At 44.6% G+C, this 19,569-nt stretch overlaps 1 protein-coding gene across 3 annotated transcripts in view; it reads left to right on the top strand.

The window, feature by feature from the left end:
- Positions 1 to 19,569, top strand: part of ankzf1 (ankyrin repeat and zinc finger peptidyl tRNA hydrolase 1) — a 68,721-nt gene that overhangs the window by 42,214 nt on the left and 6,938 nt on the right. For all 3 annotated transcript variants that reach the window (XM_043694409.1, XM_043694410.1, XM_043694408.1), the window contains 3 exons: positions 1,126 to 1,284; positions 7,915 to 8,356; positions 12,661 to 12,772. In XM_043694409.1, the coding sequence (XP_043550344.1) occupies positions 1,126 to 1,284; positions 7,915 to 8,356; positions 12,661 to 12,772 (713 nt within the window). The remainder of the gene's footprint in view (positions 1 to 1,125; positions 1,285 to 7,914; positions 8,357 to 12,660; positions 12,773 to 19,569) is intronic.

Below are 19,569 nucleotides of genomic sequence, written 5' to 3'. Positions count from 1 at the left end.
GCTGTTTTCTGTTGGCCAGCCAATTCTGTATCCAGACAGCTAAGTTCCCCTGTATCCCATTCCTCCTTCTGAATGAGCCTACCATGGGGAACCTTATCAAATGCCTTGCTAGAGTCCATTTACACCACATCCACAGCTCGACCCTCATCAACTTTTCTAGTCACATCCTCAAAGAACTCGATAAGGTTTGTGAGGCATGACCTGCCCCTCACAAAGCCGTGTTGACTGCATTTAATCAAGCCATGCTCTTCCAGATGGTCATAAATCCTATCCCTCAGAATCCTTTCTAACACCTTGCAGACGACAGATGTGAGACTTACTGGTCTGTAATTGCTGGGGATTTCCCTATTTCCTTTCTTGAAGAGAGGAATTACATTAGCCTCTCTCCAGTCCTCAGGTACGACTCCAGTGGAGAGCTAGGATGAAAGATCTTCGCAAGTGGCGAAGCAATCGCATTTCTCGTTTCCCAAAGCAGCCGAGGACAAATCTGGTCTGGGCCTGGCGACTTGTCAATCTTAATATTTGACAAAATTTTCAGCACATCAGCTTCCTCTATCTCTATCCATTCCAGCATGCACACCTGCTCTTCAAGGGTTTCATTCACTACAAAGTCCATTTCTTTCATAAAGGCACAAGCAAAAAATTCATTTAGGGCTTCCCCTACCTCCTCAGACTCCACACACAAATTCCCTATGCTATCCCTGATCGGCCCTACTCTTTCTTTGATCATTCTCTTATTCCTCACATAAGTGTAAAATGCCTTTGTGTTCTCCCTAATCTGTTCTGCCAAGCCTTTCTCGTGCCCCCTCCTGGCTCTCCTCAGACCATTTTTAAGCTCCTTCCTTCCTGCCTGTAATCCTCTAGAGCTGAGCTTGACCCTAGCTTCCAGCACCTTACATAAGATACCTTTTTCCTTTTGACGAGAATGGTTTCAAGGAGAAATTGGATATAGATCTTGGGTCTATGTGTGAAAGTGGGAACTTTGCCTTGAGGAGGGGGATCAGCCATGATCATATGAAATGGTGGAACAGACTCAAAGGGCCGAATGGCAATTCCTCCTATTTTCAATGACTTTGTGTGTTTAAGTCTGTTTTTATCCTGATTGTGTGTCTTTCTTTTGAGTAGCTCCTGACATCCTCCTTGAAGACGGAGATGCTGAGATGACACAGAGTGAGGTTACAGGTGCTGCTGATTCTGGGGCTGCTCCATTCTCCACTGGAGAGAAACAGATGAAGATGCAGCTGCAAAATGCTCAAGTGATTGCTGCTGGGCTTTCTGAGCAAGGTATCATGGTTACCATCCTGTTCTCGACACTCAACTTTTAAAGAGAAATCTAAGAACCTGATTTTAACTGGGAGAACTTTGCCACAAGATTGCAGCTCTTTAACAAATAAAAGACATTTTGTATGTCGCACCATTTAAACAGGCTAATACAAATTGTTTAACATTATTACTTAATCCTAAATATGCCAGACCCTTAAGTTAATCTTTTAGTTCCACACATCATGATATCTTAAAGTTAGTTACTTATGTAGGGACCACCCAGAAGAATGCCTCAGTCCTATGGGAAGTATTTTTCATTCTCCTCAGTTTTACCTTTTCTGGAAAGTAGAACTTCAACTTTTCCATTTTGTAACTGAGGAGACCTGAGTCACTTGTTCTGGTTACTTTACAGTACCTAACCTGCTCGTAGCTTTTGATGCTTCTCTTTGTTTCGAAGGCAATATTCCAAGATGTTTTCCCTCCCAACATCCAACCTGAGATTAAGCTCCACCCATAGTCCACACAGTGAATGATGATTCAACAGATGTTATCAGATCCAAAGTCCAGCTCTACATAAAATTTAGAAACTGTATTAACCTTGAAGCCAGTGAGAGCTGAGCTGTGTATTCTCAGCAGTCAGGTTTCACTCGATTGAATGATTTAACTTCCAAAGCTGGGCAGCTGTTGCAGATTGCATTAGGAAATGGTGATTTTATTTAGCAAAAAAAAGTTGTAATTTTGTTCGAGATTATTGGAATATATTTTAAAATTTTGGTCTTCCATTTCTACTTATTTGGTGGACGCATTTTGTACAGTGCAGGCCTAGCTAGCTACCATTTACTTCACTATCTCTTTGTAAACTTTAAAGCATTCATGGTCTAAATTATAATTATCTGAATCACTAACACCTGGATGAACTGAAACCAGAGAACCTTCCTTAACTCTGCCCATCTTCATAGCAATGTTTGGGACTGTCCTCAAACTGACCTTCAAATTCATAATCTGCATTTCATATTTGATTTTTGATTACCTATATTTACTTTGAGTGTTTACTGGATGCATTCAAACTACCTTAACTCAACTCCCAAAACACAAATATTTCTTGGACGATAGCCATTATGCTTCCAGTTGCTGTTGTCCAGCTGCTGTTTTCTGATCATATGTTTCCAGCATTTAACACCAATCTTTTATCATAATACACTCCAAGCTTACTTGAAATGCTTTTCTCTAATTTTCTGCATTAAAGGTTAATTCCTAAAAGTTCCTAAAAGTTATATACTTAAATGTATGACCATGAACTAAATAGGAATAGATGGTGATATCTTGAAAAGTGTCCAGATTACAGAGGAGGAAGTGCTAGATGTCTTGAAATGGGTAAAGGTGGATAAATCCCCAGGGCCTAATCAGGTATACTCTAGAACTCTGTGGGAAGCTAGGGAAGTGATTGCTAGGCCCCTTGCTGAGATATTTGTATCATCGATAGTCACAGGTGAGGTGCCAGAAGACTGGAGGTTGGCTAATGTGGTGCCACTGTATAAGAAGTGTGCTAAGGACAAGCCAGGAAACTATAGACCAGTGAGCCTGACGTCGGTGGTGGGCAAGTTGTTGGAGGGAATCCTGAGGGGCAGGATTTACATATATTTGGAAAGGGAAGGACTGATTAGGGATAGTCAGCATGGCTTTGTATGTGGGAAATCATGTCTCACTAACGACTGAGTTTTTTTGAATAAGTAACAAAGAGGATTGATGAGGGTAGAGTGGTAGATGTGATCTATATGGACTTCAGTAAGGTGTTCAACAAGGTTCCCCATGGGAGACTGATTAGCAAGGTTAGATCTCATGGAATACAGGGAGAACTAGCCATTTGGATATAGAACTGGCTCAAAGATAGAAGATAGAGGGTGGTGGTGGAGGGTTGTTTTTCAGACTGGAGGCCTGTGACCAGTGGAGTGTCACAAGGATCGGTGCTAGGTCCACAACCTTTTGTCATTTACATAAATTATTTGGATGCGAGCATAAGAGGTACAGTTAGTAAGTTTGCAGATGACACCAAAATTGGAGGTGTAGTGGACAGCGAAGAGGGTTACCTCAGATTACAACAGGATCTTGACCAGATGGGCCAATGGGCTGAGAAGTGGCAGATGGAGTTTAATTCAGATAAATGTGAGGTGCTGCATTTTGTGAAAGCAAATCTTAGCAGGACTTATACACTTATGGTAAGGTCCTAGGGAGTGTTGCTGAACAAAGAGACCTTGAAGTGCAGGTTCATAGCTCCTTGAAAGTGGAGTCGCTGGTAGATAGGATAGTGAAGAAGGCATTTGGTATGCTTTCTTTATTGGTCAGAGTATTGAGTACAAGAGTTGGGAGGTCATGTTGCGGCTGTACAGGACATTGGTTAAGACCACTGTTGGAATATTGCGTGCAAATCTGGTCTCCTTCCTATCGGAAGGATGTTGTGAAACTTGAAAGAGTTCAGGAAAGATTTACAAGGATATTGCCAGGGTTGGAGGATCTGAGCTACAGGGAGAGGCTGAACAGGCTGGGGCTTTTTTCCCTCGAGCGTCGGAGGCTGAGGGGTGACCTTATAGAGGTTTACAAAATTATGAAGGGCATAGATAGGGTAAATAGAAAGGGTAGGACTGATTAGGGATAGTCAGCATGGCTTTGTGCGTGGGAAATCATGTCTCACTAACTTGACTGAGTTTCTTTGAAGAAGTAACAAAGAGAAATGATGAGGGCAGAGTGGTAGATGTGATCTATATGGACTTCAGTAAGGCGTTTGACAAGATTCCCCATGGGAGACTGATTAGCAAGGTTAAATCTCGTGGAATACAGGGAGAACTAGCCATTTGGATACAGAACTGGCTCAAAGATAGAAGACAGAGGGTGGTGGTGGAGGGTTGTTTTTCAGACTGGAGGCCTGTGACCAGTGGAGTGGGAAAAAACCCTTTTCCCTGTGGTCAGGGAATCCAGAACTAGAGGGCATAAGTTTAGGGTGAGAGGGGAAAGATATAAAAGAGACCTAAGGGGCAACGTTTTCACACACAGGGTAGTACGTGTATGGAATGAGCTGCCAGAGGAAGTGGTGAAGGCTGGCACAATTACAACATTTAAAAGGCATCTGGATGGGTATATGAATAGGAAGGGTTTGGAAGGATATGGGCTGGGTGCTGGCAGGTGGGACTAGATTGGGTTGGGATACCTGGTTGGCATGGACAGGTTGGTCCAAAGGGTCTGTTTCCGTGCTGTACATCTCTATGACTCTATACTCATCCAGATGTATTTTAAATAGAAAGGCAGGTCTAATTGGGGATAGTCAGCATGGCTTTGTGCGTGGGCAATCATGTCTCACATGTCTCTTTGTGCGTGGGCAATCATGTCTCACTAACTGGATTGAGTTTTTGAAGAAGTAACAAAAAGAATTGATGAGGGCAGAGCAGCAGATATGATCTATATCAAGGAATATCCTCCCTCAGCACAGCTGTAATGCTATCCCTTATCAAAAAAGCCACTCCCCCTCCTCTCTTGCCTCCCTTTCTATCCTTCCTGTAGCATTTGTATCCTGGAACATTAAGCTGCCAGTCCTGCCCATCCCTGAGCTATGTTTCTATAACTGCTAAGATATCCCAGTCCGATGTTCCTAACCATGCCCTGAGTTCCCTGTTAGGCTGCTTCCATTGAAATAAATGCAGTTTAATTTATTAGTCCTACCTTGTACCTGCCTGCCCTGACTGTTTGACTCGCTTTTGTTCTCAACTGTACCCATCTCAGATTGATCTCTTTCCTTGCTATCTCCCTGGGTCCCCCCCCATCCGCCCCCACCTTACTAGTTTAAATCCTCCCGGATAGCTCTAGCAAATCTCCCTGCCAGTATATTAATCCCCTTCCAATTTAGGTGCAATCCGTCCTTCTTGTACAGGTCACTTCTACCCCAATGATCCAAAAATGTGAATCCTTCTCCCATACACCAGCTCCTCAGCCATGCATTCATCTGCTCTATCCTCCTATTCCTGCCCTCACTAGCTCGTAGCACCGGGAGTAATCCAGATGTTACTACTCTCGAGGACCCCCTTTTTAAATTTCTGCCTAACTCCCTGTAATCTCCCTTCAGAATCTCAACCTTTTCCCTTCCTATGTTGTTGGTTCCAATGTGGACAATGACCTCCTGCTGGCCCCTCTCCCCCGTGAGAACATTCTACACCCTCTCTGAGACGTCCTTGATCCTGGCACCAGGGAAACAACACTCCATTCTGATTTTTCACTGCTGGCCACAGAAAAGGCTGTCTGTACCTTAGACTAGAATTCCCTAACACAATTGATCTTTTGAAACCTGACGTACCCCTCATTTCATTAGAGTCAGTCTCAATACCAGAAACTTGGCTGTTCATGCTACGTTCCCCTGAGAATCCATCACCCCCTACATTTCAAACAAGTATGCTGTTTTGGAAAATGAAGATAGCCACAGAAGACTCCTGCACTAGGTGCCTACCTCTCTGTTACCTTTCCTGGAGTTAACCCATCTATGTGACTGTATCTGTGACTTCCCCCCCCCCCCCCCCCCCTCTCTATAACTGCCATTCACCACATACTGTTGCTGTTGCAAATTCCTAATTGCCTCTAACTGTCACTCCAATCGATCCACGTGATCTGATAGCGTTCGGAACCAATAGCATTTATTGCAGATATAATCAGCAGTAACCCTTAAACTCTCTTTAAACTCCCACATCTGACAAGAAGCACAAAACATACTGCGAAAGGCCACTTTTGCTACTTCACAATCGACAAACCCAGAAAATAATACCGTCTTATTCCTCTACAAAACACTGCCTCAGGTTAAATTAATAGTTGTGGCTTATATTTTAAGTTTAATTAAGAGACATATCTCGAACAAACATATAATCAAGAAAGAACCCACTCTACTCACTACTTCTGACTTTCTGTAGGTCCCACTTAAAACAATTCACTTGTCTGTTTCTGTGCTGTGAACTTCGCCCAAACAGTTCTTCCAAGATCAGTTGTGAATTTCACGGTTTGTTAATTTTCCCAGACGCACTCTGATGTCCAGCGATACATGAATTCATACAGCAAAGGCAGTAACTGGGCAGATACACTGTGGTGTCAGTTTCTTTCTCTCTCTCTCCTGCAGTGACCTCACCATGTGCTTCCTTTGTCTGTTTTTCTCCCTTTTAAAACTGCTGATGTTTTGACTTTTTTTTCCAAAGTTCCAAAATAATGCAACAGCATATAAAACAGTAATTGCTGCTCCTGGAATTTGATAAAATCACCTCCAGCACCTAAAATACCTCAAAAAAGGACAAGGAAGGATTTGGAGGGATATGGGCCGGGTGCTGGCAGGTGGGACTAGATTGGGTTGGGATATCTGTTCGGCATGGACGGGTTGGACCGAAGGATTTGTTTCCATACTGTACATCTCTATGACTCTGTGACTGTATTTGCAAGCCTTAAAGAAAAGGTGGCACTGAATTGATCACCTCCACATCAGGAAAATCAGCTGAGTTAACTGATCTTACTCAATATGTCACTGAGACCTAGTCTCACACTCCTGCCTCCCCATTTCTCTCAGCCCCATACACCCCATGTACTCTGTATCTATCCACCCAACAACCTTCACCCAAATAATGCATGCTCCATTTCAAACTCTCCCCAAGGTCTCCATCATACCAGATTCATGTCTTTGGTTGTTTCAAGTCACTCTGCATGATATTACAAATCTTCCGATACACAAATGCTCTGGCCTCTGATGATATTCCAGCAATATTACTGAAATCTGTGTACCAGATCCTGTCCCACTCCTATCCAAATGTTCCAGCACAGATACAACACTGGCATCTAGCTGGCAATGTGGGCATTGGTGCACCAAAAGCAGGACAAAACCAATGCAAACAATTATTGCCCCATCAAGCAAATTTCATCGTTAGCGAAATGTTGGAAGGTGTCACCAACAATGCTATCAACCAGCACTTATTTATCATTAATTTGTTCACTGGGATCTGATTCGGTTTTGCCTGTGGGACTCCGCTCCAGACCTCTTTACTGTTGGTCCAAACATGGACAGGAACTGAATTGCAGAGATGAGGTGGAAGTGACTGCCCTTCACATCAAGGCCACTTTGACCAAATGGGCTTCCAGGAGCCCTAGCCAAACTAGAGTCATAGGGAATCCGAGGGAACTCTCTTCACTGATTGGATCCATACCTGGCATCTAGTTGCTCCTTGTGACTGAGCATTGGTGGTGGAGGGTGTGAACATTTGTCAGTCGAGGTACTGCTTAATTTGTGCTGAAACATGGGGACTTAGGTTAGAAATACAGAAATCATTCAAGGTTGTCGGGCAGATGGACACTCTTCATGAAACACAGCCATCTGGGCTTTATAGTTTAACAGGCTGTGTGTGTTTGTGTATTTCCTTTATTTCTGTTTTTGTAAAATTCGGTTTTGTAATCAAGTGTGTAACCAAGATGACACTGGAGAATGGTGACTTTGTACACTATTCACTATACTCATGTATAGTTGAGTACTCGTGACAATAAATTCTAATTTTAACTTTAATTCACTGCAGATCACAGTGGGTAAAGGTTTGAAGGGTGGCCCAATGAACACTAGAATAATTGTAAGGTCCTTCTGTTTTCCAGAGAATGAATATTATCGATTGAGGAACGATTTGTACACAGCGTGTAAGACTGGGAATGTGGAGCACCTGCGGGAGTTACTAAGCAATGTGCTCCTGCTTCACAACACAGAGCATGGCCACTCTGACCACAAGGAGTCTTCTAATGAGGCAACTGAGAGCACAATAGAAACTGAGCAGCGATATTTACAGACCCCCGGGCAAACAGGTGACAGTGAAGACAGTGAGGACAGTGAGGTGGGAGTGGAGAGTCGCCTAGCAGACTCACTGAACCTTGGACCCCCGGAGAAGCAGGATCAGTGTCCTGCAGTGGGGGTGGTGCCGATGCCGATGTTATGCGAGGTGCTGGATGAGTCAGGATTCACCCTTCTACACGTGGCGGCAGCAGCTGGTCAGGCACCTGTTGTTCGCCTGCTGATGGATGCAGGCTGTGATCCTGCCATCAGGTGAGGCTGCCCCTGATTACCACCTCAGGGTCTCATACTCTCTGCCAGGTCTCTCATTCTGGGCACCACACGTGACAAAACATTTCATGGTGTTATAGAGACAGCACTGTCATAGAGATAGTTAAAAAGAATGTAGATAGTCTGGTGGAATGGGTGGGCACATTGCAGGTGGAATTAAATGTGAAGTAATTCATTCTAGTGGAAAGCATGAGGAGAGAGAATATAAAATAATGGGTAGCATTCACCCTCCACCACCAGTGCGCAGGAACACAGAGACCTAGGGTTAGAAATGCAGAAATCATTCAAGATAGCAGAGCAGATGGAGACACTTCATAAAATACTCAGCAACCTGAACTTTATAGACAGAGGCATGAAAGGCCCCTTGCTGGTGGAGTGCCTGACTGCCTGGACAGCGGCTTTTCAGTTCAGATGTTGAATTGAGCTCCCATTCTGTTCTGAAAACAGAAATATCAAATATTGCAGAAAGGAGACTAAAGTTTGCTGCTTGTTTTGCTTTGCACCCATGCAAACTCGCACGAAGCCAATTTGGAAATAAGAGGTATCGTTTTATATGTATTTTTTCTTTTTTCTTAACAGAACTTCTAACACTCCTTTTATTATTTTTTCTTACCCCCCCCGCCTAACTGCGGTACTGCTGATATTTTCCCCAGCCCCCATGTTGTGTGTGTGCAGGTATGAGACACAGTGAGATATCATTTTATATGGAATGTGAAAAGGATGCTGATTGGTTGGGCCATAATTTGGGTGCAGATGCAGCAAGAGCAATTAACTATCAATCTTAATTCTCAGACCAGGCAGCAAGATACTGATTGGTCAGAATATTGCCATGGGGGTGAAGCAGAGTTCACCTGTCTCTGTGATTTCTTCATTTGACAAAGTTGCAGTGTATCTACACAATTGTTTTCAGCTACATAAAACAGCATCCTGAGTATTAATGTGCGTAGCTTCCAGCACAACATGCACATCAGAGTGAAGGCCCAGCTGGTGATGTTGAATTGATTTATGTTGCTTCACAGAAAATAGATTTGAGATGATCAGCCAGGCCTGCAGTGCGATGTATTTGAATGTGCTAGAAGCTACATATGTGAATACTCAGAGCATTGTTTTGTGAGGCATATACGGCTCGTTATTTTTTAAAAGGGGGTCATTTGGGCAGCCAAACTCTGTTGGAAATTCCCTGACCAATCAGACTCTATTTACCTGGTCTGAGAATTAAAATTGACAGTTAATGACTTATTGACTTATGCGGAAAGTCAGGAGGCATGGGATAGAGGGAAATTTGGCCAATTGGATAGAAAACTGGCTAACCGGTCGAAGTCCGAGAGTGGTGGTAGATGGCAAATATTCAGCCTGGAGCCCAGTTACAAGTGGAGTTCCGCAGGGATCAGGGATCCTCTGCTGTTTGTAATTTTTATTAATGACTTGGATGAGGGAGTCGAAGGTTGGGTCAGTAAATTTGCAGATGATACGAGGATTGGTGGAGTTGTGGATAGTAAGGAGGGCTGTTGTCGGCTGCAAAGGGACTTAGATATGATGCAGAGCAATCTATTGGCCTAATGGGTTCTGTTTAGCTGTCAATAAACAACTCTGTGGCAGTATTGAAAATAAATGATCTGGGATGACAGCCAGTATCATCATTGTGCTCACAGGATATGGCGCCTAGACAAAAGGCTTGCAGTCCAGAGGAAATTCTAAATAAAACTTCTAACTTCTGTCTGTGCATACTGATCAACTCTAATGCGGTCTTCTGATCTATCTAACTTCACCCTCATCTAACATCTCTTCATCTCCCGCTCAGTCAGTCGCTCCCCTTTCTATCCTCTCTCAGTTTATCCCCCTTCACTCTTTACCGAGAGAGTGGTGGGGGCATGGAATGCGCTGCCTGTGGGAGTGGTAGAGTCAGAATCTTTGGTGACCTTTAAGCGGCAATTGGATAGGTACATGGATGGGTGCTTAAGCTAGGACAAATGTTCGGCACAACATCGTGGGCCGAAGGGCCTGTTCTGTGCTGTATTGTTCTATGTTCTATATTTAACTGCTACTGCTACCTCTACTTGTTAATGATTGCTGAACCAATCAGCAGCCTTCTTCCCATGCTATCCATGTCTTGTTTCTTGCATTCTCATTCCCACTACCAACCAAAGAGCTTCAACCTATAGTCTCCTTTTAGTTTTGTTTATGTTCTGTACTGTCAAAAGTTTTATTTAAATATTAAAGATCTCATGGCCCTTTCCAAACCAATAAGTTGATTGGTCAAGATTTTGTTTCTTTATTCATTCATGGGATGAGGGCATCCCTGACCAGGCCAGCATTTATTACCCATCCCTAATTGCCCAGAGGGCAGTTGAGTGTCAACCACATTGCTGTGGGTCTGGAGTCACATGTGGGCCAGATTCCTTCCCTAAAGGACATTAGTGAACCAGGTGGGTTTTTCCCAACATTCAATAATGGATTCATGGTCATCATTATACTCTTAATTCCAGGTTTTTATTGAATTCACATTCCACCACCTGCCGTGGTGGGATTTGAACCAGGGTCCCCAGAACATTATCTGGCTCTCTGTGTTGACAGTCCAGCGATAACATCACTGACTTCCCTAAGTTACTAATTACTTATACTGACATGGATTGAAAATTGGTTGGCTGACAGGAAACAAAGAGTAGTGATAAACGGCTCCCTTTCGGAATGGCAGACGGTGACCAGTGGGGTACCGCAGGGATCAGTGCTGGGACCGCAGCTTTTTACAATGTACATTAATGATATAGAAGGTATTAAAAGTAATATTAGCAAATTTGCTGATGATGCAAAGCTGGGTGGCAGGGTGAAATGTGATGAGGATGTTAGGAGAATAGAGGGTGACCTGGACAGGTTAGGTGAGTGGTCAAATGCGTGGCAGATGCAGTTTAATGTGGATAAATGTGTAGTTATCCACTTTGGTGGCAAGAACAGGAAGGCAGATTACTACCTAAATGGAGTCAAGTTAGGTAAAGGGACAGTACAATGGGATCTAGGTGTTCTTGTACATCAGTCAATGAAAGCAAGCATGCAGGTACAGCAGGCAGTGAAGAAAACTAATAGCATACTGGCCTTCATAACAAGAGGAATTGAGTATAGAAGCAAAGAGGTCCTTCTACAGCTGTACAGGGGCCTGGTGAGACCACACCTGGAGTACTGTGTGCAGTTTTGGTCTCCAAATTTGAGGAAAGACATTCTGGCTATTGAGGGAGTGCAGCGTAGGTTCACGAGGTCAATTCCTGGAATGGCGGGACTACCTTACTCTGAAAGACTGGAGTGACTGGGCTTGTATACCCTTGAGTTTAGAAGACTGAGAGGGGATTTGATTGAGACATATAAGATTATTAAAGGATTGGACACTCTGGATGCAGGAAGGATGTTTCCACTGGTGGGTGAGTCTTGGACCAGAGGACACAGCTTAAAAATAAGGGGTAGGCCACTTAGAACAGAGTTGAGGAGAAACCCCTTCACCCAGAGAGATTAGATTACTTACAGTGTGGAAACAGGCCCTTCGGCCCAACAAGTCCACACCACCCTGCCGAAGCGCAACCCACCCATACCCCTACATTTACCCCTTACCTAACACTACGGGCAATTTAACATGGCCAATTCACCTGACCTGCACATCTTTGGACTGTGGGAGGAAACCGGAGCACCCGGAGGAAACCCACGCAGACACGGGGAGAACGTGCAAACTCCACACAGTCAGTCGCCTGAGGCGGGAATTGAACCCGGGTCTCTGGCGCTCTGAGGCAGCAGTGCTAACCACTGTACCACCGTGCTGCCCACGAGTGGTGGGTGTGTGGAATGTTCTGCCCCAGAGGGCTGTGGAAGCCAAGTCTCTGGATACTTTCAAGAAAGAGTTGGATAGAGCTCTTAAGGATCGTGGCGTCAAGGGTTATGGGGATAAGGCAGGAACAGGATACTGATTGAGGATGATCAGCCCTAATCATAATGAATGGTGGTGCTGGCTCGAAGGGCTGAGTGGCCTACTCCTGCACCTATTGTCTATTTATAGAGTTTCACCTTTGCTAGAATGTTGACCGTTCTTAGGAATGATAATAATTTGCGGGAATTCTAAAATCTTGTTCCAGGAGTTTATGTTCTGTTCCATAAGCTTGTGTTTCTGGGGAATCCCTGAGTCCATGTCCTGTTTCCATGTGTCCTGTTTACATAAGACCCTGTATGCGTGTCCCTGTTTTCCTATGTCCTCATGTCTCTGTTTCTCTGTGTTTCCATATGCTCACTTATAACTGTGTCTTTTCCAGGGATAAATGTGCTCGTCCTGCTTACACTGTCTCCGCAAACAAGGAGACGAGGAATGAGTTTCGCCGTTACGTAGCAGACCACCCAGGGAGGTACAACTATACAAAAGCACAGGTAAAGGAACACACACGCACTGCCTGCAGTCATTGATCTACCTTGGTATATGTAACACACCCAATGCATTGGTGGGGGGTCACAAAAGGCAGCCAATGCATTATAGATATAGTGGCAGGGTGGATGGAGGCAGGGAGAGGATGAATCGTATGTGCGAATGATGCTTGCACAGGCAAGAATGGTGCTGAACCTTGTGGGGAAAGAGGAGAGTGATCGAACATAGCAACAGGAGGAGGCCATTCAGCCCCTCAAGCCTGTTCCACCATTTGATGAGATCATGGCTGATCTGTGGCCTAACTCCATCTACCTGCCTTTGGCCCATATACATTAATAACTTGGTTAAACAAGCTATTTCAATTAACAACCGATCCTGCATCCATAGCCATTTGGGGAAGAAAGTTCCAAATGTTTATCACACTTTGTGTGTCGAAGTGCTTTGTTACAACTCTCCTGGACATCTGGCCCTAATTCACAAACTATAGTGCCTAGTCCTAGAACCTCCAACCAGTGAAAGTAGTTAATCTTTATCAATCTTGTCATTTCCTGTTAATATCTTGAAGACTTTGATCAGGTTTGTAAGGAGATCAAGGATTAAGGGGAGAGTCACTAGAATGGGGTTAAGAAACTCAATCATGGGTGAGGGCGTCACTGGCATTTATTGTCCATCTGGGTCTAGACTCATACATAGGCCAGACCAAGTAAGGATTAGAGTTTCTTTCCTGAAAGGACGTTTGTGAATGAGATGGGCTTTTCTGACAATTGACAATATCATCATTAGACTCTTTAATTCCAGATTTTTATTGAATTCAAATTCCACCATCTGACGTGGCAGGATTTGAATCCAGGTCCCCAGATCATTCCCTGGGTTTCTGGATTAACAATCTACTGAAATACCACAAGGCCATCACCTTCCCCAACAGCCATGATCGAATGGCACAGCAGACTTGATGGGCTGAATGGCCTAATTTTAAACCTATATCTTGTGATCCTACAGATCACTCCTTTACCTTATAAATTCTAGAGAGAACAGACTTAATTTGTATAACCTCTCCCCATAACCTAACCCCTAAAGTCTAGGTATCATCCTTGTACACCTATTTAGGTTCAGGCCATTACCTCCTTCCCAAACTCTGGTGCCCGTATCTGCTCACAGTACTCCAAGCGGTTTTGTACAGCTGTCGCATCATAGAGCATAGAACAACGCAGCGCACAACAGTCCCTTCGGCCTCGATGTTGCGCCGACCTGTGAACTAATCTAAGCACTATCCCATCATCATCCATGTGCTTATCCAAGGATTGTTTAAATCTCCCTAATGGGTCTGAGTTGACTACATTGGGAGGTAGGGCATTCCACGCCCTTACCACTCTCTGAGTAAAGAACCTGCCTCTGACATCTGTCTTAACTCTATCACCCCTCAATTTGTAGTTATGCCCCCTCGTACAAGCTGACATCATCATCCTCGGAAAAAGACTTTCAATGTCTACCCTATGTAATCCTCTGATCATCTTGTATGTCTCTATTAAATCCCCCCTTAGCCGCCTTCTCTCCAATGAAAACAGACCCGAGTCTCTCAGCCTTTCCTCATAAGACCTTCCCTCCAGACGAGGCAACATCCTGGTAAATCTCCTCTGCACCTTTTCCAATGCTTCCACATCCTTCCTGTAATGGGGTGACCAGAACTATACACAATATTCCAAGTGTGGCCGCACTAGTATTTTGTATAGCTGCAGCATGATATTGCGGCTCCAGAACTCAATCCCTCTACCAATGAAACCTAACGCACCGTATGCCTTCTTAACAGCACTATCCACCTGGGTGGCAACTTTCAGGGACCTATGTACATGGACACCAAGATCCCTCTGCACATCCACACTACAGAGAGTCTTTCCATTGACCCAGTACTCTGCCTTCCTGTTATTCTTCCCAAAGTGCATCACCTCACATTTAGCTGCATTGAACTCCATTTGCCACCTCTCAGCCCAATTCTGTAGTTTATCCAAGTCTCCCGCAACTTTCTTCCAAACTGTTCACTACTCCACTGACTTTAGTGTCATCTGCAAACTTACTAATCCATCCACCTATGCCTGCATCCAAGTCATATATAAAAATGACAAACAGCAGTGGTCCCAAAACGGATCCTTGTGGCACACCACTAGTAACTGGACTCCAGGCTGAATATTTTCCATCAACCACCAATCGCTGTCTTTTTACAGAAAGCCAGTTTCTAATCCAAACTGCTAAATCACCCTTAATCCCATGCCTCTCCATTTTCTCCAACAACCTATGATGTGGAACTTATCAAAGGCTTTACTGAAGTCCATGTCTACCACGTCAACTGCCGTACCCTCATCTACATGCTTGGTCACCTTCTCAAAAACACAATAAAATTTGTGAGGCACGACCTGCCCTTGATGAAACCATGTTGACTATCTGAAATCAAATTGTTGCTTGCTAGATGATTATAAATCCTATTTCTCAATCTTTTCCAAAACCTTTCCTACAACAGGCATAGGACTCACTGGTCTATAATTACCTGGGTCATCTCTGCTGCCTTCCTTGAACAACGGCACAACATTTGCTATCCTCCAGTCCTCTGGTACTAAACCTGTAGACAATGACAACTCAAAGATCTAAGTCAAAGGCTCCACCATCTCCTCCCTCACTTCCCAGAGAATCCTCGGACAAATCCCATCCGGCCCAGGAGACTTGTCTACTTTCACTCATTCTAGAATTGATAATACCTCCTCCTTACTAACCTCAATCCTTTCAAGTCTAATAGCCCGTGTCTCAGTCTTCTCCTCTACAATATTCTCCTTTTCCTGAGTGAAAACCGATGAGAAATATTTGTTTAGCACCTCTCCGATCTCCACAGCGTCCACACACAACTTCCCACTTCTGTCTTTGACTGGCCCTATTCCTACCCTATCCCATCCTCAGATCCCTATAGAATCCTCACATCCCTATCCTTTTACTTCAATCATCTGGAGATACAGGTAAGTAGTCCATTAGCTTTCTTGATTATTTTCTGCATCTGTTTGTGTCATTTAAAGATCTATGCACCTGAACGCCCAAGTCTGTTTGTATAGCCACAATATTTAACTTCATGCCATCTAGAAAGTTCCCTGATCTTCCTTTTTGGCCCAAAATAGATAACCTCACACTCTGGCATTGAACTCAAAAGGGAAGGGTGGAAAATAGGAGAGCTATAGTGATAGGAGATTCAACGGTTAGAGGAACAAACAGGAGATTCTGTGGTCATGACCGAGACTCCCAGATGGTATGTTGCCTCTCTGGTGCCACGGTCAGGAATGTCTCTGATCAAGTCTACAGGATTCTTAAGGGGGAGAGAGAGCAGCCAGAAGTCATGGTACACATCGGTACTATTGCTAGGAAAAGGGATGAAGACCTGAAAAGTGAATATAGGGAGTTAAGTTGGAAGTTAAAAAGCAGGACAAGCAGATAGTAATCTCAGGATTGCTACCAGTGCCACGGGCTAGTGAGGCTGGGTACAGGGAGCGAGTGCAGCTGAACATGTGGCTGCAGGGCTGATGTAGGAGGGAGAGCTTCAGATATGTGGATCATTGGGATATCTTTTGGGGAAGGTGGTGCCTGTACAAGAAGGATGGGTTGCACCTGAACTGGAGGGGGTACCAATATCCTGGGCAGGATGTTTGCTCGAGCTCTTCAGGAGGGGTTAAACTAGTTTGGCAAGGGGATGGGAACTGGAGCTATGGATCACATGATGGAGCAAGTAGTGAACAACCAGATAGAGTGTGCAGAGAGTCTATGAGGACAGATAGGCACTTGATAGGGCAAATGTGCAGTCAGTGTGATGGGCTGAAATGTCTATTTTAATGCATGAAATATCAGGAATAAGGGTGACAAACTTAGAGCATGGATCAGTATTTGGAACTATGGTGTTGTGGCCATTACAGAGACTTGGATATTACAGGGACAAAAATGGTTATTGGATGTTCCAGGGTTTAGATGTTCAAATGGAATAGGGGGCAAGATAAAATAGGTGGGGGAGTGGCATTGCTAATCAGGGATATTATCACAGCTGCAGAAAGGGAGGCCGTTGAGGAGGGTTTGTCTACAGAGTCAGTATGAATGGAAGTCAGAAACAGGGAAGAGGCAGTCACTTTATTGCGAGTTTTCTACAGACCCCTCAATAGCAGCAGAAACACGGAGGGGCAGATTGGGAGGTAGATTTAGGAAAGGTGCAGAAGTAACAGGGTTGTTGTCATGGGTGACTTTAACTTCCCTAATATTGATTGGAAACACCTTAGTTCAAATAGTTTGGATGGAGCAGTTTTTGTCAGGTGTGTCCAGGAAGGATTCCTGACTCATTATGTCGATAGGCCGACCAGAGGGGAGGCCATATTGGATTTGGTGCTTGGCAACGAATCATGCCAGGTGTCAGATCTCTCGGTGGGAGAGTATTTCAGTGATAGCAATCACAACTCCCTGACCTTCACTATACTCATGGAGAGGGATAGAAGCAGACAGTATGGGAAAGTATTTAATTGCTGGAGGGAGAATTACAATGCTATTAGGCAGGAACTGGGGCACCTAAACTGGAACAGATATTCTCAGGGAAATACACGACAGAAATGTGGAGGTTGTTTAGGGAGCACTTGGTGTGAGTGCTGGATGGGTTTGTCCCACTGAGACAAGGAAGGGATGGTAGGATGAAGGAACCTTGGGTGACAAGGGATGTGGAACATCTAGTCATGAGGAAGAAGTAAACTTAAGGTTGAGGAGGCAAGGATTAGACAGGGCTCCAGAGGGTTACAAGGTACTCAGGGAGGAACTGAAGAATGGACTTAGGAGAGCTAGAAGGGGGCATGAAAAAGCTTTAGTGGGTAGAATTAAGGAAAATGACAACACATTCTACACTTATGTGGGGAACAAGAGGATGGGCAGAGTGAGGGTAGGCCAGTCAGGGATAATGGAGGGAACTTGTGCCTGGAGTCAGAGGAGGTAGGGGAGGTCCTTAATGAATACTTAGCTTCAGTATTCACTAATCAGAGGGACCTTGATGTTTCTGAGGACAGGGTGAAACAGACTGATATACTGGAACAACCTGATGTTAGGAAGGAGGATGTGCTGAAAAGTTTGCAAAACATAAGGATAGATAAATCCCCTGGGCCAGATGGGATATACCCAAGGTTACTCCAGGAAGTCAGGGAAGAGATTGCTGCACCTTTGGCAATAATCTTTGTGTCCTCACTGTTCACTGGAGTACTGCCAGATGACTCAAGAGTGATAAATGTTATTCCCTGTTCAAGAAAGGGAATAGGGATAATCCTTGGAAATACAGGCCAGTCAGTCTTATGTCTGTGGTGGGCAAATTGTTGGAGAGGATTCTGAGAGACAGGATTTATGATTGCTTTGAAAATCATAGTTTGATTAGAGATAGTCAGCGTGGTTTTGAGAGAGCCAGGTCATGCTCACAAATGTTATTGAATTCTTTGAGGATGTGACAAAATAATTTGATGAGGGTAGAGCAGTGGATGTAGTGTACATGGGTTTTAGCAAGGCATTTGATAAGGTTCTCCATGGTAGGCTCATTCAGAAAGTAAGGAGGAATGGGATACAGGGAAATCTGGATACAGATATTGGCTGGTCTATGGAAGTTAGAGGGTGGTGGTAGATGGAAAGTATTCAGCCTGGAGCTCGGTGACCTGTGGTGTTCTGCAGGGATCTGTTCTTGGGCCTCTGCTCTTTGTGATTTGGACAAGGATGTGGAAGGGTGGCTTAGTAAGTTTGCCGATGGCACGAAGGTCAGTGGATTTTTGGATAGTGCGGAGAGCTGTTGTAGGTTGCAACAGGGCATTGACAGGATGCAGAACTGGGCTGAGAAGTGGCAGATGGACTTCAACCTGGAAAAGTGTAAAGTGATTCATTTTGGAAGGTTGAATTTGAATGCAGAATACTGGGTTAAAGAGAGGAATCTTGGCAGCGTGAAGGAACAGAGGGTCCACGCCCATAGATCCCTCAAAGTTGCCATCCAAGTTGGTGGGGTTGTTAAGAAGGTGTATGGTGTGTTGGCTTTCATTAGCAGGGTGATTGAGTTTAAGAGCTATGAGGTTATGCTGCATCTCTATAGAGCCCTGGTTAGACCACATTTGGAATACTGTGTTCAGTTCTGATTGCCTCATTATAGGAAGGATGTGGAAGCTTTAGAGAGGATGCAGAGGATTTACCAGGATACTGCCTGAACTGGAGGGTGTGTTTTATGAAGAAATGGAACTGGGGATTTTCTCATTGAAGTGAAGAAGGATGAGAGGTGACTTGATAGAGGTGTACAAGATGATGAGAGGCAGAGATAGAGTGGGTAGCCAGAGACTTTTTCCCAGAGTGGAAATGGCTCTCACAAGGGGCGGGGCGTAATTTTAAGGTGATTGGAGGAAGGTATACGGAAGATGTCAGAGGGGAGATTCTGTACACAGAGTGGTTGTTGTGTGGAATGCGCTGCCAGCAGTGGTGGTAAAATAGATAGGCAGGAGGCTGGGGAAACACAGCAAGGCAGGCAGCATCAGGAGGGACAGGCAGGAGGCTGGAAGAACACAGCAAGGCAGGCAGCATCAGGACGGACAGGCAGGAGGCTGGGGGAACACAGCAAGGCAGGCAGCATCAGGAGGGACAGGCAGGAGGCTGGTAGGGACATAGCAAGGCAGGCAGCATCAGGAGGGACAGGCAGGAGGCTGGTAGGGACACAGCAAGGCAGGCAGCATCAGGAGGTGGAGAAGTCGACGTTTCAAGTGTAACCCTTCTTCAGGACTGGGGGTGG

This window comes from Chiloscyllium plagiosum, chromosome 7 (assembly GCF_004010195.1).
Source record: "Chiloscyllium plagiosum isolate BGI_BamShark_2017 chromosome 7, ASM401019v2, whole genome shotgun sequence".
In the NCBI taxonomy this organism is placed as follows: Eukaryota; Metazoa; Chordata; class Chondrichthyes; order Orectolobiformes; family Hemiscylliidae; genus Chiloscyllium; species Chiloscyllium plagiosum.
Note: the sequence above shows the minus strand (reverse complement) of the source record. Positions and strands in the feature narration are given on the sequence as shown.